Here is a 27,249-nt window from a genome sequence, read left to right on the forward strand (position 1 = left end):
TTCTCTCTGCTCCTTGAACAAGAAGCACCAATCTTCCATCTTCCCCAGGTCCGCAACCCGCCATTCTTCCTAGCCACTTTGCCTTGTCTTTTGGGTCTCTGCACAAACATTTCTTTTTGTGAAGACTTCTCCAATAGTCCTCTGTTTGTGTCTTCAGCACGTGCTTGCTGAACCTGTGGTCCCATCCATCTGACTAGACTGGAAGCTCTGGGAGGGCAGGTTTCTCTCCCTCCCCACACACCCAGCCAGCTATCCACAGCAACCAACACGTAGGAAGTGCTTTCTTAATGCTTGATGAGTGATTGCATTAATTAGAAAACTGCTCATATGTAAAACCCAATATGTAATAGCATACACATAGCAAACACTATATTTTACGTGTGCGTGTGTGATGCAGAACATTGCTTCTTTGATACTATAGCACATTTCAGTGACTATGGTTTTAGTGTCAAACAAGTTAAAAACATTTAATTTGGGTTTTATTTCATGAATCATGGAACCTGTGCCAGTTTTCTAAGCAAACTGCTGTAACTCTGTTACATGAGATGGTGTCGAGGAGAAGGCTTTAAAAATAGCTGACCGGATATCCCTTGCAATGCCTTGGGTTATGTAAAAGTATTTTGTGTTAAGCCAATGTCTTACAATGGATTACAGAGCTCTGAAAAGACTGTTTGGGGTCCTTTCCCCCACTCCCCCCCCCACCATGTTACATACCTGCTTATAAACAGAATTGGACTAAAAAATCTCCTAGAGAAACGGTTACAGTGTCCAAATAGTTATCACTTTCTACCTTGTGGCGAATAAGCACATCCAGTATTATACTGAAAGTGATTTTTTTAAAATAAAGTCTTTCAACAGCTTAAGAGAAAGAAGCCAGGATTCCTATAAAGAGAGTTGTCGATTGGATTTTTAAAATATTTTCTATTGGACCAGAGCAATCATTAACATGTACCTGAATTTCTTAAAAAAAAAAAAAAAAAGACACTCGAAAAACAATAATAGGGTTTGTTTTCTAAGAGTTCATAAGAGTTCATTCTGGACCATACCCTTTGGATGGATGATTGGACTGTGGCAGGTAGGTCCACTATGCAGTTGTGTGTCCTCACTCAAAGCAATGGTAAGGCAAAGGTGAAATGATTAGGACCTCCCTGGTGGCGCAGGAGTTAAAGATATCACTATTAAGCTATTGACAGCCACTACAGCATGAGTTCGATCCCGGACAGGGAGTGACCCACATAGCACAGCAGACCTTTCCTGTCTCACCACTGCTCCCTCTGCAGTGGATTTCATTACATCTGCCTGTTCTGCTCCCCACACTGCCTCCAGTGAACGCTCTCACCCCCCACATCTCTGGCCTACACCCCAGTTCTTGTTTGTATAAATAAATAAATCTTGGGGAAAAAATATGAAATGGTTAGCTGGACTAGTCAAGTTCTCTATGGGGAACAAGCACTTGGAAGTGAACGGGAAGCCCAGGCCAGCAGGGAGAGGGCAGAAGGGGCCGCTCTGGCAGAAGAAGATGGGAATGAGCAGCAACCATGAGGTGCACACACAGGGAGAAGGCAAGATGGTGGGTGGGACAGGAGCGGTAGCTGCACACATTCATACCACGTGGCTGTCGAATGTACTGCTGAAAGGTCACTGAGTCATGGCACCTACACGTTTCTGAAATAACTTCCATTATCCAAGAGCCCTACCTCAAGATTATAGATTCCTACAACTCTTAGAGCTAAGTGTGCATACCTGCAGAAAACTTGAATCCTTGAGGTTCTGGGGGAATCTCTGTTCCCCACCCCAAAACCCTACCTGCTATCTACATGCAAAACAACATGTGAACTCATCGGGCTGGTGCGGCTCCTCCGGTGGCCACTGCTTTTCCCTAACATGGCCATGTGCGCCGAGGCTGTTCTTGCTCGAAAGCATCCCAGTGACCAGTGTCAGCCTAGTTAGAGCAGCTGACACCTTCACCCCCTTCTATGCTCTCATCTTTCCTCCCATTGTTGCAGTTTGTAGAGGAAACAATTCAGCAGCTTAGTCATCAACATCTGACAGGTTGATGAGATCTGTGATTCATGACGAAGGTGGAAAATTACTGTTATTCTGAGTGAGCCGTGCTGAACTTCGAGAAACAGCATATTATCTTGAACACAAGGGTAGAAAAAAATTGCAGGTAATTGTGATTTTACTATGTGACTGAGACTTTCTGGAAAATGTCTAGTAAGCAAAGAGACTATCAATGAAAAGAATTGCTCCAAATGGCTTCGCACTAATGGTCCCAGGAGGAATTTCCTGTTCCATTGACAAGCAGCTAAATTTATGATATTGTCAAGAACTACATTTTCTTCATCTTTTCTATGCCTTGAATCTGTATTGCTGGTATTGTTGTATTTTTTATCTTCTGGCTAAGTGTGTTAAAAGTATGATAAAGCTTAAATATACAATGGATTGTTAAATGCTTATTTTATAAATTCAAAACATCTTTTGAAGGAATGAGTTAATTTAATGATATAATTTGATTTGTGAACATACCGTTGCCTGATATAGTGCTTTTTCTCAGAAACATCTGCCATTTATATTGAATTATATTTATAGTGAAGACCAAATACCATTTTTTGTGCTCAACTATACTAATCTCATTTTCATTTAACCCTCAACAGTAAAGTCAATTACATGATTTACTGTTCCATACGTTCATATGTATTTTGCAATGCCAAAAACAAAACCTGAAAAATTTACATAATATAAATTGGTGGTGCATCTATAAAGTAAATATTAATATGAGTCTCACAGGTTGTGTCATGAAGGTGACTGGCAAAGGGAATTTTCATATTCTCCACTTGTGTTCTGAAACAAGAACATTTCTTATTATAGAGCAACTCAAACAAAACAGATAATCTAAACTCCCCCCTAATGGTGTATACCCACCCATGACCTCACAACTAATCTTACGGATAGCTACAACATAAAAGAAATTTCTTGTGCTTTGAGGATCTTCCTATGTGGGTGTAAGGAAGAAACTAGTCAAGAGAAGCAACTGAACTGTGAAGATTCTATTTGGGGTCAACTAAATTCAAATTCTCCTCAGGGTGTGTCACGTTAGCTGCTACCCATGCTAATCCAGCGTCAGGAGGACAGAGGCGTTGGCTGCTACTCCGCCTAGCCTTGCAGGAGAAGACGGGATGTTCCTTCTTCCCTTAGTTCCAGCAGAGCAGCTGAAGCAATGGCATCATCATGATCGCTGCTGGAAAATCATCATCAACCCATCTTGCCACCAAGAGAGCCACCATTTGACTGCTGACCGTGCAATGCACCTGAGCTAGGTCAGTTCCCACAATGCATTAAGAGAGAGAGGTATGATGGGGCTGTGCATATAGAGTAAAAATCATATTCAGTCTCTCACCTCCTCAAAAAAGTCTTTACCAAAGGCTTCAAAGCAGAAGAGACAACAAACAAACACACACACCTGGTTTCCGACGTACCTTCTGGTCTATTTTGCCTGGCCCGCCTGGCCCTGCTGGGCAGACTCCCTGTAGGAGAGGCTGATTCACTGAATACCTGGGAGCCCTTCCAATGCTCCACAAGCTTGGAATTCCCAGCCCAGGAGGGCAAGGTGAGCTTTTCTTCTTCCGTCAGAGTTTCCATAGAAGAGCACCAAATGCCCCAGAACCCCTGGGATGTGACAAGGACAGATCTCTAAGCCGCACCAGGAGGAGTCTACGGGTGGTGGTGAGGGGTGGGGTGGGGGTGGGGTTGCATTTTAAAATAAGGTTTCCAAAATACCATGATGCAGAATGAAGTTTGAGAAATACTGATTTAAAGTTTCTGACTTCCAATTCTCCTTCTCTCTCCCTGTCTTTTTTATTTCTCTGTTGACAGGAAGGGGGTTTTCACCCTATTCTGAGGGGCTACAGTTGCCCTTGGGATAAGCTTCATTCTGGTCTCAACAGCACTGAACAGCTATAATATTAAAATAGTAGCATATTATGAAAGTAGGATAATTGCTACATGGTATCAAAAATTAAATGAAACATATTCTCCTGTTATAGTTAAAGAGGAACACTAACTGTAATGCATAGTTTACATTGCTTTGTCCCTGGAAACAACTGCTTTGCCTCATAATAAAGAGGAAGATCAACTTGTAAGTATTCTATTTCCTCAGACAGGTAAAGGTTAACCAGTGCAAATGGAGATCTTTGTCTTTTGTGTATGAACTAGTAGCATCATGCACTACCTACCTAGGGCAAAACACCACCAGCCACCCATATTGCATTTAATCGCTAGTCAACTCAACCTTGCACTTGGCCAGAAGGTTTTTATATTTTACAATTTGGTTGACTGAATTCACTTCTAAAAAATACTTTGAACCTGTCAGCAAAAGTCCAGTGAGACAGTTATGCAAAGTAAGGGTCAAGAATGTGTACACAAGTTTAGAGAAAAATTTTCCAAAATGTGCATCATGAAAAAGAAAATAACTTTTGCTTTGTAAAAAAAAAGACTTACAGTGCTCTTTTCGATTTATTTCCTCTGAGTATGAACTTTATACATATTCTAATTATTAAGAGAAGTAAAAAAAAAATACTTCTGGTTGAGAAGAAAAGGCAATCCTAATAAAGCAAAAGGACAGACTTAGAAATGAATACTTAAAAGTAGCAGGCCAGCAGAAATTTCAACCAGGTCCGTTATTGATGCATAGATGAAGACCATGCTTCTTGCAGAGTATGGCTGAGCAAGGAAGAGGGTTGAAGCCCAACTAGTCACCTCAAAGACTTTCTAATTATTCCAAGTTACATCTGTAGGGAGAAGTCAATGCTTCAATAACTACCATTCTCTTGTAGACTGCTTGAGTCAACGGGCTAGATGAAGATATTGAATACAGACTAGATATGTGAATACAAACAGAAAGAGCCTCATAATTTGGTGATAAACAGTGATTAATCAGTAACCCTGTTCTCACATTCCCCAGTACATGCTGGGTAGCTGCCAGATCAGCTTCCTTCCTAGAAAAATTCACCTGTGTGCAGTTGCTGTTCTTATTTTGGTCTTGAGGGTAACTCCTCAGGTTAATATAGAGCTCTCTGGGGAGGGACAGAAGACTACTGACCCACTAGTTTGCTGCCCATCCTGTTTCTGGATTCTTGATGCCCTCCCAGGGTTCTTTGGTGACAAGCGACAGAATCATATGGGCTAACTCAGCGCTCAAAGAGGAATTTGTCAGGATGACATGGAGCAGTGTAGCAGTGTTGAAGATAAGTTAAGAAAACAGATTACAGAAAAGACCAGTTCCAGGGGTCTTGTCAAGGCACAAAACAAGTGAAAAGTTTCGGGGGCACCAATGTCAGGATGAATAAGCTGCTTGTACTTTCAGCTGAAGATTCAAATTCCTAAGAGAAGGCACTTCCTCTGGGGCCGACCCCTTCAGTAGGAGTGAAGTCGGCAAGCATGCTCTGGGGAGAGAGGAGGAGGCGGTGGGGAAGGGTCCCCAAAGGAGGGGTCCTGGAGAAAAGGAAGGGTCTGTTGCACTGTTTTCCTGAGGATCCTGATCTCCAGGCCTATTGACTTCGGGCCTTCTGTCTCCTCTTGGCTGGAATCTTTTGGAACAAGTGTGGTAACTCCCAGGCTTGAGTCAATGTGCCTGCTTTGACCTAAAGTCTGAACCCCAGGGCAACCCCAAAGCCCTGTGTTTGGGTTTCTCTCATTCCTATGCAACCACTTTGCTCTGCTCCCCGCCAGAGCTCTCAGCTGCACTTGAACACCGGTTTCAAGAGAATTTCCCAAAGTCACCCTCTCCTGATGCAGGTCGCTGTGATCCCACGCTCTCTGGCCCTGAGTATTTATTTTAAATACAGCAACTTAAGACATTTACCTATAGGCATACTTCCAAATAAAAAAAAAATAGACAAAGCAAGCAAGCAAACAGAATACCCTACTTCCTTTGGAAATTCATAGCCTTTAGATTCTGTTTACACCGAAACTATTTCACGTGTTCAAAAGTCAGTTCTTTCATAAACTCACTGTCCATGCACAGAATGCCATTAGGAGCAATGTTAAATCAAAATTAAAAAATTTAAAAGTGGTGATATAATCAGTCTCATTTTAAAATTGAGCAGTTACTGCTCCCTCCACATGTAGCGACAGATTGTCCGGTAAATGGAAAGAGTCTGGCCGCTCAGTTCTTGTGGGTAAAAACTGGATAGTGACTTGGGTAAGAGCGCTGAGAGCCTCTGTCACCACCTGACTACAGAGGGAGCCGCTGTGGTGCCAGGCCTGGCGCGGAGCCTCCTCGGACTCATCGTGTTTAGTCCTCGTCATCTGCACCTGTAGAGTCATGATGCTCCCATCTGACAGATCGAAAACCAAAGCCCAGTACTTAGACAGGGCCGCACCACTAGCTCTCTGTGGACTGTGTTACGTGGCGATTGCTTTTTGACTCTCATCTCAAACTTGAGTCTGAGAAAAAGTCTTACATGAGAAAAGGGGTCTTACAATAATATAAGTCATGAGAAATGATGGGTTCAGAGTTCAGGAGGAAAACCAACTGGAATTAACAATCCTTAGTATTATTCTACTGCATACTCGTGCAACTGTGTTGTTCTAGAAGGTCCCAGAGACAGGTTGTCAGACATTATCTCTGGGACACATGACTCCCTGGGGAGATTCTGATGAACACCAGCATTGCTAATTTGCTTCAAAGGCTAGGAATCACCACTCCACTCTCAGAAACAAAAGCACTGTCCTTCAAAGTGACCAAGTAGGAGCATTCGAGGCCAAGGAAAGCTTATACTAACAGCAACAAAGAACCTACTCTATTTAGACCAATTCAGTGAGTTATTCAAATGAAAAAGTACAGCAGTTTCACAAGTTAAAAACAAGTCTGGCTTCAGCGAAGCTTTTCTAACTGCTACTCTCTGAAGGTGAACTTTATTGAAATGGACTCCTGGGTAAATAATTAACAGTGTGTTCGCGAATGGAGGTTAAGAGAAACTGGTATTCATCTTCTGGCTTTGCATCAGAGGATGCCAAACAGATTGCATCCATGTTAATTTGGTTAAATAAAAAATTTTTGAGATGATATGTGATGATTAAAAAGGGGTCTGATGGGAATTTTGTTTCAATTACTGCAGGTCAAATATACATTTTAACAAAATTGGTGATGTCTAGGTTTGTTCATTATTTCTTTTTATTTATTGTGTTATATTTGCTTTTGGGGTTTCAATGTAGTCATTGTATAATCTACTTCTGAGATCACATGCACTACAATGCTCTTGAAGTCACTGCTCAGTCTGATCCAAGGAAATCAATTTAGTCCTGATTTGTCAGATTGGCCTTCAAAAAACCTATAAAAAAGACTAATAGATTCTAGGCCCAATTGTCACCTGCCGAAATATAACAAGAGTGACCCAAGAGAGAAGAGGTGGATGGCTGGGGGAGTTTCATAGAGAAACTTGTTTCTTGAAACATTAATTAGAAATGGTCACTGGTTAGGAATACTCTACCAAATGCCTAGAATGATCTAAGCCAATGGGCTATCTGACAGGCTGGATCACGGGGGTCTGTGCACTGATCTGGTCCTGCATTTAGCTCAGAAGAAAGGTGGCGGGCTCTCAGAAGGGAAGCTGATGAGCCAGTCTTTCGATCTATTTGCCGCCAGGGTGATTCCAGGTCTGAAGTAAGGGAAAAACACATAACCCCCAAATTTTATGTGTGGTCAGAAAGCTGTGTGCCTCATCAGCAGACCTATGGGCTAAGAAAATTCTGGTACTATTCCAGCTATTCTTTTGGTTTGTTTTGGGCAAAGTTGAGAGGTCTGGGGTCAGTGGGAAATGACATGTCCTTATGGACATTACAGGGAAATGAGAAATAGTTAAATATTTAGACTCTTGACTCCCATTATATACTAAGTCGTGTTTTGAATTATATTTTAAAGGGTAGAATGAATATATATTTATATATAGTAATTAGTTATATTTGTTGATGTGGCAGGATGTGATTTTGTTTTTGTTTTGCTAATCAGTATTAAAGTTGTGTCTATTTGACAACTAGAACTTGTAGTAGAAAAAAGAAAAAAAATACACCATAAATAAACTATTGCTAATTCTATAGGAATCTATTATAGAAAGAGACATAGGTAAGGATTCATGATAACTTTTTTTAACAATATTCAATTTTAGGTTAAATGATGGTATATAAGCATGATGGAATGGTATCATGCATTTCTAAAAGATATTTAATAAGAGAAAATAACAGCTATGCAATATAACATTAAAAAAAAGCAGGCTACAAAATGACATATGACCCAATTTTATATAATATAACAGGGGTCTGACATATATACCCCTTGGTTCTTCTTTTTAAGATTTATTTTTATTTATGTATGCATACAAGAACTGAGTTTGTGGCCAGAGGTGCAGGGGTGGTAAGGATTCACCAGAGACAGAGTGGGGAGCAGAACAAGCAGATTGACGAAATACACTGCTGAGGGGAGCAGTGGGCGGGTCAGGAGAGGTCTGCTGCGCCATGTGGGTCAGCTCCCTGGCTGGGCATTGAACTAGTGGTGCAGTGGCTGGAGACAGCTTGAGAGTGCTGATTTTAACTCCTTGCTCCATCAGTGAGCATCCACCCCCCAACCACCCCAATTCTTATATTAGGAGCGGTTTTGTTTTTAAACTTACCTACCTACGGGCCCTCCCTGGTGGCGCAGCTGGTTAAAGCACTGCACTACGAAGCTTAAGCCACTTCCGCATGAGTTCGATTCCGCCTGCCCCGGAGGAGATCCACAAGGTGAGGCAGACCTCTCCTGGCCTGCCCGCTGCTCCCCTCAGCAGTGTACTTCGGTCGATCTGCCTGTTCTGCTCCCCACTCTGTCTCTGGTGAATCCTCTCACCCTCCGCATCTCTGGTCTGTACCCCAGTTCTGTATGAATAAATAAATAAATCTTTAAAAAAAAACAAAACTTACCTACCTACAGGCAAATAGTACTTTTATTGGTAGGTAGGACAGAAAGATTAACATTGATGTAGCACATATTTTGGCTCAGTCTAATAATTAATTGCAGCAGATTCATTTTGAAATTTCCCCTGCTTCACAGATAGTACGGGTATTTCCGGGGTAGGGGTTGCTGGACACTGCATCGATTGGGAATCTACAAGGAAGAGATGCATTCTCCCCACCCTGTGGCTGCTGATAATGCACAGAAGTTCAGGGAGGCGGATTCCCAAGCAGGTTACCTGGACTCTCTTTTAAATACATGACACTGAGGGGCCTCCCTGGTGGCCTCAGGGTTAGGTCTCAGCACTGTCACTGCTAAGGCCTGGGTTCCATCCTCGGGCAGGGAGTGACCCACATGGCACAGCAGACCACTCCTGTCTCCCTGCTGCTCCCCTCAGCAGTGGATTGCAGTCTGCCTGTTCTGCTCCCCACTCTGTCTCTGGTGAATCCTCTCATCTCCCTACTCCTCGCACCTATGGCCTGTACCCCAGTTCTTCTACGCAAAAATAAATAAATAAATACCACTGAGCCTATATATTAAATGTAAGAAAGGAACAAGTGATTAATAGTAAATGATGCCCCAGCTTATCTCTATAATTAGCAGGCATTTTAGCTAAGATATTTGGAAAGGCACCAAAAAGTGATTAAATCTTTGAGTGAGTTTTAGTGTCAGTATTTACCTGAGGGGGTGGAAGGTAAATAGACTGCTCATTCTTTCACAGGGACTGTGGCCAGGGAGGAGCCACCAGGGCTGAGTTTTCCCAGCAATCTTATTAGAAAATACCAGCAGCAAAGAATGCACTGAATAATATTTGCGAAAATAAGAAACTCCTTACTACATTCCAGGGAAGTTGATAGTAGGTCAAAAATAACAGAATTAAATGAGTATAAGAAATGGATTTGGATTATTGCTTTGCTGATATTGACATTATCTGTCTTAATACTACTTGGCATTTGGTACACACTTCATGGAGTGCAAACTGTGTCCAATCATACTAATTCTGGAAAGGGGCAAGTGACTTGTCCCAAACTGTTACAACCATTTGTTTCTTCTGGCAAAAGATGAGGGAGTGTCTCATCTTCTCTCTAGGGGGACAGAGACATGTGCCTCTCTGCAGTTGCCCTTCTGGAGCTAGGGATGCTTAGCCAGGCCAGAGGGGCCCTTGAGTGTCCCCCTCTGTGAAGTCTGTGGGGCTTCTCCACCTCATCGACAGCAACCATGGAGTGTTGGCATCAACGGGCATGTAGCCTGGCTCTCCGTTGGCAGGAAGCTTATCTCCCGAGAGTTCAGCTATATCTGACTCTTGGCTCTTATCACTTTCTGGAAAGGATGGTAGTATCTTCTCTGGCCTAACATGGCAAAGTGAGGAGACTCTAGGCTGTTGGTGAACATTGGAGCCTGATGCTCAGACCAGGGCTCTCTTGGAACAAAGGTGGGAGGAAGGTGAAGGTCCCTCCTGGAAACTGTACATGTGTTTTCTGGACTGGTTCCACCAGTTTTAAGTTCTTGTCCTTAGAGACCAGTTGTTGTTAAGCTACTGAAAGTAGTCAAATTACCACTTTCTCCATCATTTCCATGTTGGTACTGGCTGCACACTTATCCAAAGTGCACACAGAGAGGACTATCTTGGTTTTATGGACCTTTGTTCCCAGCCTCTACTTCAATGAATGAGTGAAGCAGCCAATTTCTCACCTGCAAGAGTTCTTATTTCAAGGGTCTAAAGACTCCACTAATTCTTTATTGACTCTTTGGTTTTAGTGTTTAATAAAATATTAAACCAATTCCATAAACATTCATCAAGGACCAGCAATACCAAATGCAATGTCAAGAGCAGAAAGCCACAGATGGATAAGACAGGACACCTGGGCTTTCCAGGAGGCACAATGGGTTAAAGCACCGCATTATGAAGTTCTCCAAAGCCACTGCAGCAAGAGTTCGATCCCCGGCCAGGGAGGATCCACAGGGCGCAGCAGACCTCTCCTGACCCGCCCGCTGCTCCCCTCAGCAGTGTACTTCGTCCATCTGCCTGTTCTGCTCCCCACTCTGTCTCTGGTGAATGCTCTTACCCACAACACTTCTGTCCTGTACCCCATTTCTATAAGCATAGATAAATAAATCTTAAAGAAAAAAAGAAAGACAGGACACCTGCCTTCAAGTTCATCGGGGAAGCAGTATTAAATGGATTTCACTTCTCGCAGACTGCACAAATAATAAACTCCAGCAAATAGAAGCATTTCATGGATGTTCTATTTGGAAAAGAATAAAATTGTCATCTATGGTTCATGTTTGATATTTAAAATATTTTCCCACTACCATCCCTTACAGCTTTTTGACCCTTTATGCGGGAGCCCTCATAACCTTAGAAACTAGTGTTCAATTGTTTTTGTTAATTTGCTTTGTCATTTCACCCCCATTCCTTGCTTTAATTTTACTGTGTATGTAAACACCCAACATTTGTCATTCTAACTTGCTTTGTGACATGCAGTTCCCTCGAGCTCCTTCCATTTTGCTGTAAATAGTAACATTTCATCTTTCCTTATGGCTGAACAGAATTTCACATATGGTAGACGACGTCTTCCTAATATAACCTTCTGTCAGTCAGCACTTAAGCTGTTGATAAGCAAAACATTTTTAAAATCACTTTTCTGTCAAATATTGCTCAGTTACTTAAGTGATGAACAAACTGACATCGGATAATCTTTTTTTGTTTTTAACTTGGAACGTTTTTGATAAAAAAGAATCCTACTAAAGGTCTCTAATGACCAGACCTCCCAATTCTATGCCCATTTACTCCCCTAACGTAAGGAGTGGCCCAGTCAGACTCACATCTGCAAAGCAGGACTGTCATAATGCCATCCATCTAACTCTCAGAAATGCACAAAATCTGTTGCTAAGAAATTATTTATAATATGTTTGTAGTTCATGTTTATCTTGAGGAGCTCTGATGTAACATTTCTAGACAGCTGGAAATAACCAAAACATGCAGCAGAATGTGGTAATGTCATTAATTTATGGCTATGATGATGTCCTCTCCAGACAAGTTAAGGTGATATCTGGAATAATTAATGACACGGAAAATTTTCACCAGTCTTTTGTTAGGTGAAGAAAGAAAAATAAAGTCTGGAAAAGAACAAGCACAAATGTTAGCAGTAATCATCTCTGGGCAATAGGACTAGGAAAAGCTATTATTTTTCTATTTTTAAGCATTTTCCAATACATGCAACTTTTTTTTTAAGAGTCAGCAGGAGTGTGCTTCAGCTTTCACAGTGTCCCATGCAGGCAGTGCAATTACCCTACCATTTGATTAAACAAAGAAAATTAATATTAAATGCCTTGTTGCCATCGGTCTTTTCAGACACATTTTGTCCCTTGATTCCAAGGGGAAATATTGCAGATGTCTCAGCTTTCCACTGGTAGAGCCTTTTCACGATGGGAAAAATGTCCAGTGATGGACTGTTTTGTCTACATGATGACCAATCTCTCGAGTTTCTAAATACTCTTGACTCATTTTTAAACAATGGAATCACTTCTCTAAGAAACCAATTGGAAGAGCTAATCTAATTAGCAAACGTCAATTTCAGTATTAAAAATGGAAAATTCTGAACTTACCCCAAAACCACCATCAAAAAAATTAAATGATTTTCATATGGCGTCATTTTGAATAGCTCTAAGGGCACACTTCTTTTTAAACCATTATCACACCGTAATATTACCAAATGCCAGGAACATCAAACACATTTAAAATATATGGGTGTGTACGTAGTCACTTGCACAGACACATGCACCCACACCTAAAATCTCTGTTATCCTGTGTGGCATGTGACATTGTGGACTGTCTGATATTATGGGAGCTGAGTTTCTAAGCTTCCTCTGGGAACACATAGAAATGACTGTCAAGTCAATTGTGTTTCCTCAGAGAACAGGCAGACTGGACTGGTTCTCCCCACTTCCTCTCTTTTTCTCTTCCAAAGCACCAGAACCCAAGATGAAAGCATCGAGCGGAACTTCCCCCCTCACCTAGGCAGGTCCCAAGCAAAGCACAGCCAGTGGTCTTGGTGTCAGCCAGAGACCTTGACATCAGTCACGCCATGTTCTTCTTGGTGGCCCCGGGCCATCCCTCCACACCCAGTGCTCTTTGAAGGACCCTCCGGTATCCTCGTCAAAGCTGGCTCAGTTCTCAGATAGCATTTTGCCTAGACATCCCCTGTGGTTAAGATGCAGGTCCCCCTGGGGAAGTGGGGGTGGGCTGGAGAGACATCCCACCCCCCAAGCAGGTGTTGGTGGCTGGAGCTGCTCACCCTTTGGGGAGGAGCACTGCTGTCTCCCGGTCCTTACCTGGGCTTCCTTGCTCCTTGGCCCCATGCAGATGGGGTCAAGGGTCTGTTGGCTCCAATTCACTATCCTGTCCTGCATCTCCCCTTGGACCAATTCAGACCAATCCCCAAAAGACCGAGAAGATGAAGGCATGTCAACAGGAGCCAAAGAATGCTTTCCTCACTCACATCAACTTATACAGGTCCCATTACCCTGTATTCTGCTGCCTTTCCTAAAACTTACTGTTTTTTTTTCTTTTTAAGATTTATTTATTTATGCATACAGAACTTGGGTACAGGCCAGAGGTGCAGGGGCAGTGAGAGGATCACCAGACTATTATATTTTTTTGGAGAAAGAGATGTACAGCTACTTGGATATAACTCTTGCTGATTTCTTGTGTTGAATTAAAGGTCATCATTTTCGCACATTTATGCCTTATGGTAGCTGAACAAAATGAACTTATCCAGAGGTAGGACCCATGGGCTGTACCCTATGCATCTGCAATGCAGGATGTTGGCCACATGTGGCCCTAGACCCTGGAATAAGTTAGTCCTAATTGAGAAGCAAAATACACATCAGATCTTGAACACTTAATATTAAAAAAAAGTGTAAGACATCTATTAATGTTTTCAGTAGTGCCTATCAGTCGAAATGATACTATTATGAATGTATTGGGATAAATACAGTATGTTAAGGTAAATTCTATGTTTCTTTTTATTTTTATTTATTTATTTATTTTTAAAGATTTATTTATTTATTCATACAGAACTGGGGTACAGGCCAGAGATGCGAAAGGTGAGAGGATTCACCAGAGAGAGAGCGGAGCGCAGAACAGGCAGATGAACAAAGTACACTGCTGAGGGGAGCAGCGGGCAGGTCAGGAGAGGCCTGCCGCGCCATGTGGGTCACCTCAGGGCTGGGGAATTAAACTCATGCTGAAGCGGCTTTAGCTTCTTAGTGCTGTGCTTTAACCCGCTGCGCCACCAGGGAGGGCTCTTTTTTATTATTTTTTTAAAGATTTATTTATTTATGCATACAGAACTGGGGTACATGCCAGAGGTGCAGGGGTGGTGAGAAGATCTACCAGAGACAGAGCAGGGAGCAGAACCCGCAGACTGAAGAAGTACACTGCTGAGGGGAGCAGCGGGCAGGTCAGGAGAGGCCTGCCGCGCCATGTGGGTCACCTCAGGGCTGGGGAATTAAACTCATGCTGAAGCGGCTTTAGCTTCTTAGTGCTGTGCTTTAACCCGCTGTGCCGCCAGGGAGGGCCCTCTTTTACTTTTTAATGAGGTTACTGGTCAATTATGTGCATAGTTCCTTGTTACAACTCATATTATATTTCTGTTGGATAGCATAAACCTAGGAGCTTATTTATCTGAACTTAGAAAAGCGTGTAAAATAGAAAATTAAAAGTCAATATAACTGACTTTATAAAATATTTTTTATATTTTATAAAATATAAAAAATATAAAGTCAGTATAATTCCTAACCAAAGTCTTGGCTAGAAAATTAATTTGTAGCCCGAGGCTTTAAGTGGCAATTATGGAAGGAACTCCAGGAAGAATGGAAAGGTCAACACAGACACTTCTAGAAGGTAAGAGGTATCAATTACACCTGGTAAGACAAATTCAGAACTTCTGCTTATACAAGTTGGGCTGCTGTAGAAAATACCTTTCTGTTAAAGAGCTGATAGAATCCTGGCTTCCTTATTTTTCAAACAGAAAATAGCAAAACAAATGAAAGTCTGTTTTGGCTGAGGTCACACATAAACTTTGCAGAACAAAGATGATTTGCATGGTATGTGTTCTCTGATCTCAGAAAATATGTCTAAGGTGGATGGAAGATTTTGGACTGAAGGCAGCAGTTTGCATTTGGTCAAATCCCAGGGAGGGAGGCACGCATCGCTGTCACAGACGAGACAATGTCAGACTCAGACACTGACAGCTGCAAGGATGCCATCAGGTGATATTTCACATCGCTAACCTTATGCATCATTACCACATTCTCGCGCACTGAATAAGAGAGCAAAAATTACAAGGGAAATGAAAAGACCAATTTCCTTCACTTAGCGGTTTCCTCAGTGCCTGAAAGCAAGCCAGCCAGCGTAACCCCAGAGAAACTCTCACGCAGGAAGACCCTCAGTCTGAGCAGAGAGGGAAGCTGTGGCTTGGCTGTTGTTGGCCTTGACCTTCACCTCTTGCAACAGGACTGCAGCATGTCTGGAGACAGGAGACAGAAGGCGAGGGCTGGGAGGTGGTGGATGACCCTGAAACCAGGGGAGCACATGTGTTTGGGGTTTCCTCCTCTCAAATCACTATTACGTAAGTCCATTTACTGGGGGAAAATCCCCAGGAAACTACAGATGATTTTCTCGTCCCTCCCATACCCACTCCTTCCCCGGAAACCCCACCCAGGGCTGGACAGCTCCACTCTGAGCAATGTGCTGAGGTGGGTGAAGCATGCTGTAATGACAGTGGTGTTTACTCTCCCCAACCCCCAAGGGTGAGGCCCCATTGGCAGAAGAAACTAGATAGATTCCCAGACACTGAAACAACAGAAGAATCAAAGAGATAATATGAAATAAGTCTTGTAGAATGATTAAAGGCAAAAAAGGGGAAGAAATCTATTTTTAAAAACCTCCAAATATCAAATAAACTAGGACTCCAAATAGAACTTTAGAAATAATTGCCACTGAAATCAAAATTAAATGAATGACTGCAATCATAGTTGGCATTCAATGAACAGCTACCATGTGACAGGCAAGGTAAATATGTTATTTGTACCAGGTCATTTAATCCTGAGAAAATCCACAGGTGGGTCTGTTATTTTTAAGATAAGGGAGCTGACTCTAAATATTTTAAAGCTGGTAGGTAATAGATTTGGGATTATAACTTGTATGAATGATCCCAGAGTTCATTATCATTATTGGAAATCATAGTAGATTAAAAATTACAAACAGCAGGGCCCTCCCTGGTGGCGTAGCAGGTTAAAGCACAGCACTAAGAAGCGAAAGCCACTTCAGCATGAGTTCGATCCCCTCCCTGGAGGTGACCCACATGGTGCGACAGCCCTCTCCTGGCCCGCCCACTGCTCCCCTCAGCAGTGTACTTCCTCCATCTGCCTGTTCTACCCTACCCCCTCCCCGTCTCTGGTGAAGCCTCTCACCGCCCCTGCACCTCTGGCCTATACCCAGTTCTGTATGCATAAATAAATAAATCTTTAAAAAAATTACAAACAGCAGTTAAGAGTTGAAAGTGGAAGAAGCACTTAAGAATACATTCACAGATGCAGCATGAATGAAGAAAAAAGTCTAATCTATTAAAGAGCAGTGCACCTGAGACCAAGATTCTATCACAACAGTGAATGATTGTCTCGTGGATTGTGCGGGCCTCTGCATGTCAAGATGGTACAGGGGAAAGACAGAAGAATGTCTCTACTGAGCTATCCCACAGGTCAAAGATTTGCCCCTCCCCCCCAGGTATTCACACTCTACCAAGCTGTGCTGAGACAAAGTCCACGATCAGACTGACAGCTCAGGAGAGCACATGTCCGCAGTCTAGGAGCAAATTGAGGACAATGGGTTCTGAGTGGTATTACATAAATGACATCCAGTACATGAAGCTAGCAGGACTGGGAAAAAAAAAAAGAGAGAAAGTCCAGTATACAGTCTCAAAATGCCAGGAATATAGAGAGTGGGGAAGGGGAAATATAAAAACAGAATGTCTGAGAATTTTCAAAATTGAGAGAAATGTCAAATCTTGGATTAAATAGCCACTAAATGGGAGTTAAAAAAAACAACAACTGTATACATTCTGATTATATTATCATGATAAAAAATGTAGAGCCTATTGAAAAAACCACAGAAACTTTTGAAGTCAGAATATCATCTCCACAATTTAGTAACAACAAAAAAAGACTAGACAAATCTGTGTTTGGAAATCAAAATGCAAACATTTGGCTAACCCCTGGGACAAATAACTCAATTAGAAAGGATGTTTGAATACAATGTTATTAAAATGTATGTGATGGCGGACCCTCCCCAGGGTGCAACAGGTTAAAGCACAGCATTGTGAGGCTATCACAGCCACTGTGGTGTGAGTTCAATCCCTGGCCAGGGGCGTGACCCACACAACTCAGCAGACCTCTCCTGTCTTGCCCGCTGCTCCCATCAGCAGTGTGGCTTCGTCCGCCTCTTCTACTCCCCACTTTGATTCTGGTGAGTCCTTTCACCCCCCGTACCTCTGGCCTTTAAACCAGTTCTGTATTTATAAATAGATAAATCTTAAAAAAGAAATTTATGTGATGGAGCCAAAGCAGTATTTGGGGGGAAATTTTGAAGTTTTATATGTAGTTGAACTTGTAAAAATCATTTTATTAAAGTCATAATATTAAATTCAACTATGCTTTACTATATCTTTAAAATATATACTACCAAATTAAAAAAATACATTAATACTAAAAACATCAAATACTTAGAAATTGAAGAAACAGTAAAACATTGTAAGAAATTAAAGTCCATATAAATAGACATATTAATATATATGCATACAAACTGGCCTAGATATGTTTGCTGCACATGTTTGCATATGTGACAATGAAAGAATTAACTATTTAGTACTGTTGGGATAAATTGTGTCTGCATGGAAGAGGATGGAGTCATATTCAAAAAGGAGAAAACAGCTCCAGGATTAAAAGTTTTAGAAATAAAACAGCTGAACTGTAAAATATTAAAAATATTTTAAAATACCCGAACTGTAAAATATTTTAAAATATTTAAAAATAGAGGATCACTTTATAAATCTCGGGAAAGAAAGCCTTTCTTTAATAGGGTGCAGAATGTAAAATATCAAAGAAAACATGAATGTTTCAGGTTATGGTGAGAAAAAGCTATACATTCAGGAGCTAAAGGAAACATAAACCAAACCCTGAAATGAAATATCTGTTGCACGTTTAAATTACAAACTTGCAGTATCCAAATATACATGTAATTACTAGTTCACTAGCAGCAAAAAATCAAAGGTCACAACAGTCAAACATTTGTTCTCACAATTCATTGAGGGGAATACAAATGCCCATTAATACATGAAAAGATTCACAACCTCGCAAATCAAAACAAGATACTACTTCACATCCATTAACCTCGAGAACACCAGGTTTTGCTGAGGATGTAGGAAGACAGCTACTCCAGTGCATTGATAATATAACCTTTGTGTAGTTCATCACAGCCCTAAATAACATTTAAAATATGATTTCTCTGGGAAACTTTTGATTTCCACTTAGCAATTCAAAATCTAGTCATCATCCAAAGATGTTACTGCAATTTTGTAAAATGAAAACAGAAGTAAACTTACTGTGCCTAGAGGGTTAGAAAAATAGTTTGAGCCACAGCTGTCAGAGCTGCATATAAATGAAAGACAGCTATATGCACAAACATGGATAAAACCCCAAAACATAATTCAGTGACACCAGCTCCAAAAGGTATACATAATATGGAGCCATTTATTACATTTGAAAGACCACAGAACAGTAATATTTATATTTTTATGTAATTACACATACTTATAGCAAACATGCATAGACACAAGTCTTCTGGGATGGTGAGTGTGTGTATGGCTTTGTAGACATCTTGTTTTTCCTAAAGGGACCACTCTGAGGCCATCAAGTCAAAGCTTATCAAAAAGTGATAACTGTTCCATTACTTTTTGTTTGGAATATTCCTTATCTCAACTTAATTTTTTTTTTATTTCAAAATGAGATAAGTTTGGAAAGCATACTCCTTAAATGCAGCTGTTCTTCAGTTCCTGATATTCACTTGCCATATTTTTTTCTCTGTCTGGAATTTTAAGGTCAAAAAAAAAGGAGGAAGGATAAAGCATGGTATCTGAAATCATCAACCTCACCTTTGCCAGATGTGAGTGTGCACTCTCTACAGTTCCACCTCTGTGGGTGGCAGCAGGGACGTGACTCCCAGTCTCAAGCTGATGTTTTGGAACAGCCATAAAACCTGGGGGTTACACTAAACAACCAGACGTGGAAACAGATGCCTGAGCCTGCAGTGGAGTACCAGACGGATTTCAGTCTGAGTCCTCAGAACAAATTGTGTGGGTGGACAGTTCCACCCTGTCTGAACTTGGAATGTGCATCAACACTGCTATTGCTCTGTTTTGAGAACTGTTAAAGTTACCAAAATTTAAAGCAAAATATGTCCTTCACTAGTGCAACACAAAGATGATAAGTGCAATGTCCCAGAAGCTGAATTTAACTGTCGCTTATACATGATTTGGACCTGTGTTCACCTGTTTATTTGCTTACATGTAGAATTTGAGAGATTTGTTAATGGAAAAGAGTTTTTTTCTCTCTAAAAAAACACAAGCAGAGATTCTGGCATCCCCAGGCCTCAATTCTAGAATATCAATTGGTTGAACTGTCTGCTACCCCAAGGCATCACTTATCTCCTCACCTCACTAAGAGTTTCAATTCAGTGCTGGCCTCAATGAGGGTTTCAATTTACTCATTTTACAGGGGTAACCAAGTCAAAGAGGGATCAAGTTTCTCCCCAAGGTCACAGTTAATCTGTTAAATGACTATTATTACTTAAGTTATTGTGACTTTATTTCTCTACAAAATGAAGAACTACTTCATAGTTTCTAATAATGCTATAATATAATTCTGCAGGCATAATGGAAGTGACACTTTTGAATGCTTTTAACAAATACTACTACTACTACTGCTACAGGTAGACATAACACCAGCAATAAGTCATCAAGATTTGGTCAAACTCAAGACAGAAATGCATGTAAAAAGTATTAGAGGAGTAACACATTATAACTGAAAAATGGTTTAATTAGAGGTTCCCTAGGTATTTTGCTTGTTGAGTTTATTCGTTCTTAGCTCAAAGCCAGCATACAGTCTGTACTCCTGGACAAATATTACCCATCATGCCCAGAGTGCTGAGCTACCTGTATAAGCAAAATGTATTTTTGTAACAGTTGACCATTTGAAGAGACTATAAAAATGACAATATCCTTGAGAATGTAAATAATAATAATAAAAAACAACAACACTAAATAATCCATGTGTAAACCATGAGGGATCTAGCTTCATTCACTTGGACAGACTCTTATGTGGAAAACTGTGCCACTGGGCAAAAAGAGGTACATCTGTCTTAAATAGTGACATCCACAGATCTGTAGGTGCAAAAGGATTTGTACAGCATATTAACAATTATGTTTTTTAAAATCCCACAAGTTTCTTGTGGGTCCATATGTGTATGCAAAAAAACACGAAGGTGTCTGAGGAGACAGTGGATGCTTTTGTTTAGACAGGAGAGAGGAGGTGTGGAGGTAATTAAAGCATATTTTAGCTCCACCTGTAAGACTTCATTTGAAGTTTAAATGGAAGTGCTTACATTACACGTGGCCATAGGTTCTAAAAATCTTCTCATGAAATGAAATTTAAACTATATCAGCACTCCAAATGAACTTTTCAGTGTGAAAAGGCATATGAAAACATAAATTTCATTTTTCCTGATTAAAATCAAGCAAGGCAATTGGAGGCATGGTAACAGGGCTGACAACATCCAATTTACCTGGAATGATAAGGAGCAAGAAATATGGGATTTGATGGACCCCAGGATGAACCCAGGATCCCTCTGATTCCACCTAGAACTCGAAGCAACAGATTGTTTAATTTATCCAAGGTGCTATTATCTAAGGTGCTATTAAGTTTTCAGTGATGGCATTTGCTTTCCCCAAGAATGCACAGGAACACTGAAAGGCAAGTTTTGACAAGGAGGAAACCCAGTCTAGAGGGGTCAGAGTTCAGAGTGACCAGGCTGGGTGGCAGGGCTGGGGCTGTGGCACAGGTGTGCACTCCTGTCAGCCTTCCCTGTCCGCCAGGCCACCTGCCTGCTCTGATTCACCAAGGTGCCACCGCCTGTCTGTATCTGTCCCCAAATATTCATTCCTCAGAACCATTCTGTCTCTCCTGCTTATCTATTTGTTACCTACCTACTTACCCTCCTACCCACCCACTCTATACCTAGTTATGTGTCTGCCTGCCTGCCTATCTCTATCATCTACCTCCCCCTACCCCCCCCCCCACCTGGATGCTGGGAAATGGGACCAGTCCCCTTCGACGCCGGGTTCACTCTCTCCCTGGAAGTCCTTACTTGCTTGTCTCCTGCACGGAGCCGGCAGACATCAGACAGGCCCCAGGCGCAGACAGTCCGGGTCTGGACAGGAGGGTCCCAGGGCACCGGGGAGGGGTCGCGCGTCCTGGCACTCACCTTGCCCTCCGCGGCCGCGGCAGCCAGAAGCAGCAGCAGGAGAGGCGGCAGGAGCGCAGCGCGGGCGCTCATGGTGAGCGCTGGCTGGAGCCGGGCGCGCCGGGTGTAGCGGGCTCTCAATCCGCGGGTTCGCGGGCGCCGCGCTGGAGGGGGGGACCGGTGGAGGTGTTGGCCTTGCCTACCCTCTGGGGGGGCGGTTTTATAGCCAGCCGTATAGACCAGCGAGGTGGCTGAGATCCCGCCCTCGGCCCCCGCCCCCCAACTCACCAGGCGGCGTCCCTCCGACCCGGGCATCGCCCCAGGAGGAAAGAAAGCCGTGCGCCTGGGGGTGAGAGGGGTGACGGGTGGGGGCGCGGGCCCAGGAGAGGAGGCTAAGGCGGCGATGCCCCCAAGACCTGGCGCAGGCGGGGCGGGAGGCTGTGGGTCGCAGGGGGGGTTTGGGTGTGTGCGCTGGGAGGCGGCGGAGCGGAGTAGAGGGAGTGGCCAGCCGCGGCGCCCAGATTAATTAAGCAGGAGGCGCGCGGGGCATGGGCACTCGGGCGGCGACTGCTCCAGCGTCCCTCTCCGCCCGCCCTGCAGCTTGCAGCCCCCAAACCCCGCCGTGGGGGCGCGGCGAAGGGGCCGAGTGGCGCTGGGTGGCGGCTCGCAGCCTCGATGTGCGCCCGCGCGGGTGGGCGAGTCCGGAGGTAAGGCGCCCCCCGCCAGCCTGGGCAGCGCCGCCCGGGCGCCGAGCACCTGCCGGGGAAGGCGGTCGGGGAGCAAGCTGCATCCAGGGGGCGCGCTCCGGGAGGCGGGCGGGGCTGCGGCCTGCGGCCCCGGGGTCACCAGAGGAGAGGTGTCTGGCTCGCGCCCTTGTGTGCTTGGGCTTGAACTGCGCGCAGTGTGTTTTGATTAATTTGGAGGCTCGAGTTACCAGCCTGGCAGTCCGGGCACTGTGAAATGCCAAAGAGCAAGAGGCAGCTGAGGAGAAAAGAAAGCCCATCCTATTCTTCGCTGCCTTGAACTGGCCTTTCAGCTAAATCTTATCTGCGGAAATGCACGGGGAGCCGAGAGCCAACTTTACCCGGGGTGTCTCTCCCCAGAGCACCCTTCATGGAGGTGGCCTTGGGGCTGGGAAGGTGGGGTGCTCTTTTCAGAGTGCTAGTGGGGACCGTCTCTGGGGTCCCAACCACATGACGCCGGGGACGCAATAGACCCCATCTGTCTACTATTATTAACACACAAGCACAACAGCAGGGTGGGTCGTGCCTGAATACAGTTACCCAAGAAGAGCTTCGTGATACAGTAACCTGCTGCATCATCTTGCTCCCGCCTTCCTCCGCCTCCCTCTTAATTCCAACTCTATTTATTAATGGCACTGAGTTGTTTTTCCCCAGTATTTTTCCTTGTCCCGTCATCCACCGGGTTCATGTCCAGACTTTGTCTCTGTCACGCTGAGTCGCTTTGCCCTGCGTCCTTCCCTTGAACTTCGGGTTCCCGGCGGCCGCTGGCGCTGTTTTGTCTCAGGGCTGAGTAATACTTCACGTGTGGATCACCTACCTGTTGTCACCCACGGGCACGCAGGTCGTCTCCACACCTAGTGATTGGAAATAGCGCTGCCTAAACCTACAGCAGAGAGCGATTTTTTGTTTGTATTCTAAGAGCATATTGGTGGTGCATCTATTTTTTTTTTTTTGAGTTTTAGTTCTTAGGATTTTATTTGTTTAGATTTCTTTCTTTCTTTTTAAAGATTTATTTATTTCTGCATACAAAGACTGGGGTACAGGCCAGAGGTGCAGGGGCAACGAGAGGATTCATCAGAGCAGAACAGGCGGATGGACTGAGATACACTGCTGAGGGGAGCGGTGTGGGTCAGCCCCCTGCCGGGGATTGAACTGATGCAGCAGTGACTGCAGATGGCCCCACAGAGCTGCGCTCTACTCTCTTGTACCCCCAGGGTGGCCCCTAGTTTTATATTTCCAGTGTTGGTCCACATCCCTCCCCTAGTGGTGGTGCCAGGACCAGTTTACATGGCCACCACCAGCGGTGTAACAGGGTCCTTCTCTGCATCCTCTCCAGGACTTGTTGGTTTTTTAATATGTGCCATTAACACAGGTGTGAGCTACCTCATCGCAGTTTTAACCTGCACCTCCCTTATTAAAAGTGGTGATGAACATTTTTCCATGCATCTGTTTGCCTTCAGGATGTCCTCTTTGCTGAATTGTCTGTTCAGATCTGCTGCCCATTTATTAATTAGGTTGTTTGTTTTTTTATTGTTGAGTTATATAAGTTACCTGCGCCGTGATTAGTGCACTAAATACCTAGCCCCAACAGCGCATCTATGAGACACTGTAATCGCAAAGCAGTGATGACTATAAATGGATTTTTGAGACGACCGCCCAACCTGACATGTGACTTGAGAATACCGTGGGTGGAAGTCTTAAGCGCTGCCAGAGTGGCTTAGAGCTATGGTTTCGTGCGTCTATGCATAACTGAAGGAAATACAAAGCTTTCAGGGAAGGTTAATGGATGCGCTGCGCCCATCCAAGTTGACTCCTGGATTTACCCCTGACCAGGTTGGGATCCCTGCTGGGGAGCAGTGCTGCTATCTGCAGTAGCAGCTTCAAAACACCAGGGGTCACATGTGGCTAGTCACTGAGTGACACTTGCAATTAGAATGAGGTCCCTGGGCCCTCCCTGGTGGCACAACAGGTTAAAGTACAGCCCTGCGAAGCTCTTCGAAGCCAAAGCCACTGCAACAGGAGTTTGATCTCCAGCGAGGGAGCTGGCCCACATGGCACACCAGACCTTCACTGCTCCCCTCGGCAGTGTACTTCAGTACATCTGTGTATTCTGCTCCCCACTCAGTTTCTGGTGAATCCTTTCACCCGCCACATCTCTGGCCTGCTCCCTAGTTTTGTAAGCATAAATAAATAAATCTTTGGGAAGAAAAAAAAAATGAGGTCCCTGAGCTTGTTAGACCTTTCTAGCTAGGTAGGCAGGCGAAACCTGACAGCAAATAGATGAAGAATTCACACCCACTCCATTTCACTGTAGAGTGTTAAAATGCTCTTTTTATGTCAGTGGTTGTTCACTGTAGCTTTGCATTGGCATCACCACAGGAGCCTCTGAAGATCTTCACCCAGCCCACCCCAAGCCGCTTACAGCGGATGCTCAGTGGGAGGATTCTGGTATCAGAATTGAGACTCCCATGTCCAATCAAGTCTGAAAGTCACTGTTTTCTGTGCATATTTCAGCTGCATTGACTAGGGTGCCAGACCATCACTGCTGCAGTGTGGTATGTGGGAGCTTCTCCCCACTAAGACCTTAGAGGGCCTTCTCTTGCCATTCTTGTAGACAGGACAGCAGGGTCTGTGCTGGGGAAATGACAGTGCCCGAGGATTCTGAAGGCATGTGGTCATCTTACATGACCTGACATTATTTCCTGGGGAATATCCCTAAGTGCTGGTGTTGCGTGCTCTTTCATTTTGCTGATTTCCAAGACTTCTCAATTTGAATTCTCATTGCTGTTTCCTAAAACCAAGTCCTTTGGACAGAAGACCAGACGTTAGCAGTTTTGGAATGAGCAGCAGCAGACAGCTGCAAGTCACTTCTGATGCCATCACAGAGCCAGAAAGGAACTTACAGTGAATACAGGGAGGAGAAAGCAGTGGCGAAGACCTTGGTCTCCAGGGTAGGCTCTGGATTTCGAGTCCTTTTCTACTTCCTAGTGCTGGCTAACTTCTCTAGGCTGGGGTCTTCCCTTTTGGAAAGCTGGCACAACCCTCGTACCTCCTCAAGAAGTAGTAGGAATCCGATAATGCATTAAAAGTCCTTTGTCCAGGATCTTCACAAAGTCATCACATACTTGGAATCTAATTCCAAATCGCATAATTTTCATCAAGTAAAAGAAGGTGGGGCTTTAGGTAGGAGTGGTAAAGGGCCAAGGATCAAGCACCCCGGCTAGACCCCTTCAGCTCAGTGGGCCACGCTGGTGATAGATCCTTGTGCCTGACAGCCCTGGGAACAGCAGCTGTGGCATCCTGGAGAGATGGAGACAGAGGCTGGATCTTGGCCATGCCCAGCCCCCAGGTTCAGACCCCAAACTCACCAAGATCTCCAGGGGATTTCCACGGGTTAATCTTTGCGAAGTGACTAGTCTAAAAGCCCAAAGAACCTCCTACTCCTCACCTCCCCAACTTGGGACACAACTTCCTCCTGTAGAAAGCTCAGTGTGGCCACTAGGGGCTGCTAGTGAGCCAGAAGTCTTCATTTGTGAAAAGTTGTCCCAGCGTCAAGAGAGTTGATTTTCCACAGTTGAGTGTTTAAATGTGATAAAAAGAAACACATAGAACTCTGCTTCCAACTGCTGAAATCAGCTAAGGGTTTTGAGCAAAATCGAGGGTTTCTTTTAACAAGCCATGTGATGTTACTTTTGCTCCCTTAACCATACTCCCAGTCTGGATCTGTTTCCATGTAGTTTCTTCCCTGCAATTGAGTTGGGGTGGGGCTTTTTTGGTATGCTATGCTGTTTTTAATGGAATGAAGTTGTTTATGTGTGAGTGAATGAGTGAATGGATGGAATGCCTTGATAAATTCCCTAAGGATTCATACCATCTCTACTTTTTTCCAAAATCCATTTTCTTTCCATCATCTTTGTTGTAGAGGGACATGCCTCTTTTCTGGATGAGATACACTCTGACAAGCGCCTCTTTAATCTTTTTACTTCATTTCTCCTCCCAGTCATCTCTTTGCTTTCAAGAACCTTCTCTTTTCAACACCTTTAAAACAGATAGAATGTCCTTTTAGAACATCAGTGTCATTACCAACGCATGTCTGTTCTTGCCATTACATTTCCAGATTCTTTCTCTGCTTTTCTAAGCCCAGGGTTCCTGCTTTAGTGCCTGCACTTATCATCTGTGGATTACGGTAGCCTTCCAGGGCATCCCTGGCAAATTCTCTACTCTGAGATCCATCTACTATGTTATTGTCCCAGTTTCATTTAAAACTGCACGTGGTGGAGCCTCCTTGGTGAAGCAAGGGGTTAAGTCTCCGCACTGTCAAGCTCTCAGCAGTCACTGCAGCACGAGTTAGCTCCCCAGCCAGGGAGCTGACCCACATGGCCCAGCAGACCTCTCCTGTCTCACCAGCTGCTCCACGCAGCAGTGTGCTTTAATCAGTCCATCCCCCCATCCCCCCATACCTCTGGCCTACCCCAGCTCTTGTATGCGTAAATAAAATAGATCTTTAAAAAACAGATTAATAAAGCTGCACATTGTATTAGAAAGGACAGGCTGATATGGTGAAGGGCAGTTACACTCCCCAAATTTATAGGGCTAATGACAACAAGAGTTTTTTTCTTCACTTACATTACAAACTCATCACGGGGAGCTGGGAGGAGAGGGTGAGTGGGGACTATTAGAATCATTCAGGAACCTGCTGGAATTTCCACTCAGCTGTCCTCTGACTGTCTCAGTGGGAGAGAAAGCAGATGGGCAAAGAAAGCACTTTTCTAAGAGTTCTCACCTGGGCTTGGCTCAGGCTGCTTCAGCTCACATTTCATTGGCCAAAGTGGTCAGTGACCACGATTTATTTCACGACTGGCTGGGAGCTACCCCATGCTTGGACAGAGCTGGGACTATTTACTGACCACTAGGAATGCCTACCACATCCACCCTGTCAC

General features: G+C 43.8%; 2 protein-coding genes across 2 annotated transcripts in view; one reads left to right on the forward strand and one right to left on the reverse strand.

Moving 5' to 3' along the window:
* Window positions 1-21,665, reverse strand: part of COL4A3 (collagen, type IV, alpha 3 (Goodpasture antigen)) — a 121,943-nt gene extending 100,278 nt beyond the window's left edge. Inside the window, exon 1 of the mRNA XM_012728380.1 lies at window positions 21,588-21,665. Coding sequence (XP_012583834.1) covers window positions 21,588-21,659 — 72 coding nt within the window. The 5' untranslated portion in view covers window positions 21,660-21,665. The remainder of the gene's footprint in view (window positions 1-21,587) is intronic.
* A 465-nt stretch (window positions 21,666-22,130) lies between these two features.
* Window positions 22,131-27,249, forward strand: part of COL4A4 (collagen, type IV, alpha 4) — a 103,490-nt gene continuing 98,371 nt past the window's right edge. The window contains exon 1 of the mRNA XM_012728371.1: window positions 22,131-22,273. The gene's annotated coding sequence lies outside the window, so the exon portion shown is untranslated. The remainder of the gene's footprint in view (window positions 22,274-27,249) is intronic.

Source organism: Condylura cristata, unplaced genomic scaffold, assembly GCF_000260355.1.
Source record: "Condylura cristata isolate star-nosed mole 26May11 unplaced genomic scaffold, ConCri1.0 scaffold00002, whole genome shotgun sequence".
NCBI lineage: Eukaryota > Metazoa > Chordata > Mammalia > Eulipotyphla > Talpidae > Condylura > Condylura cristata.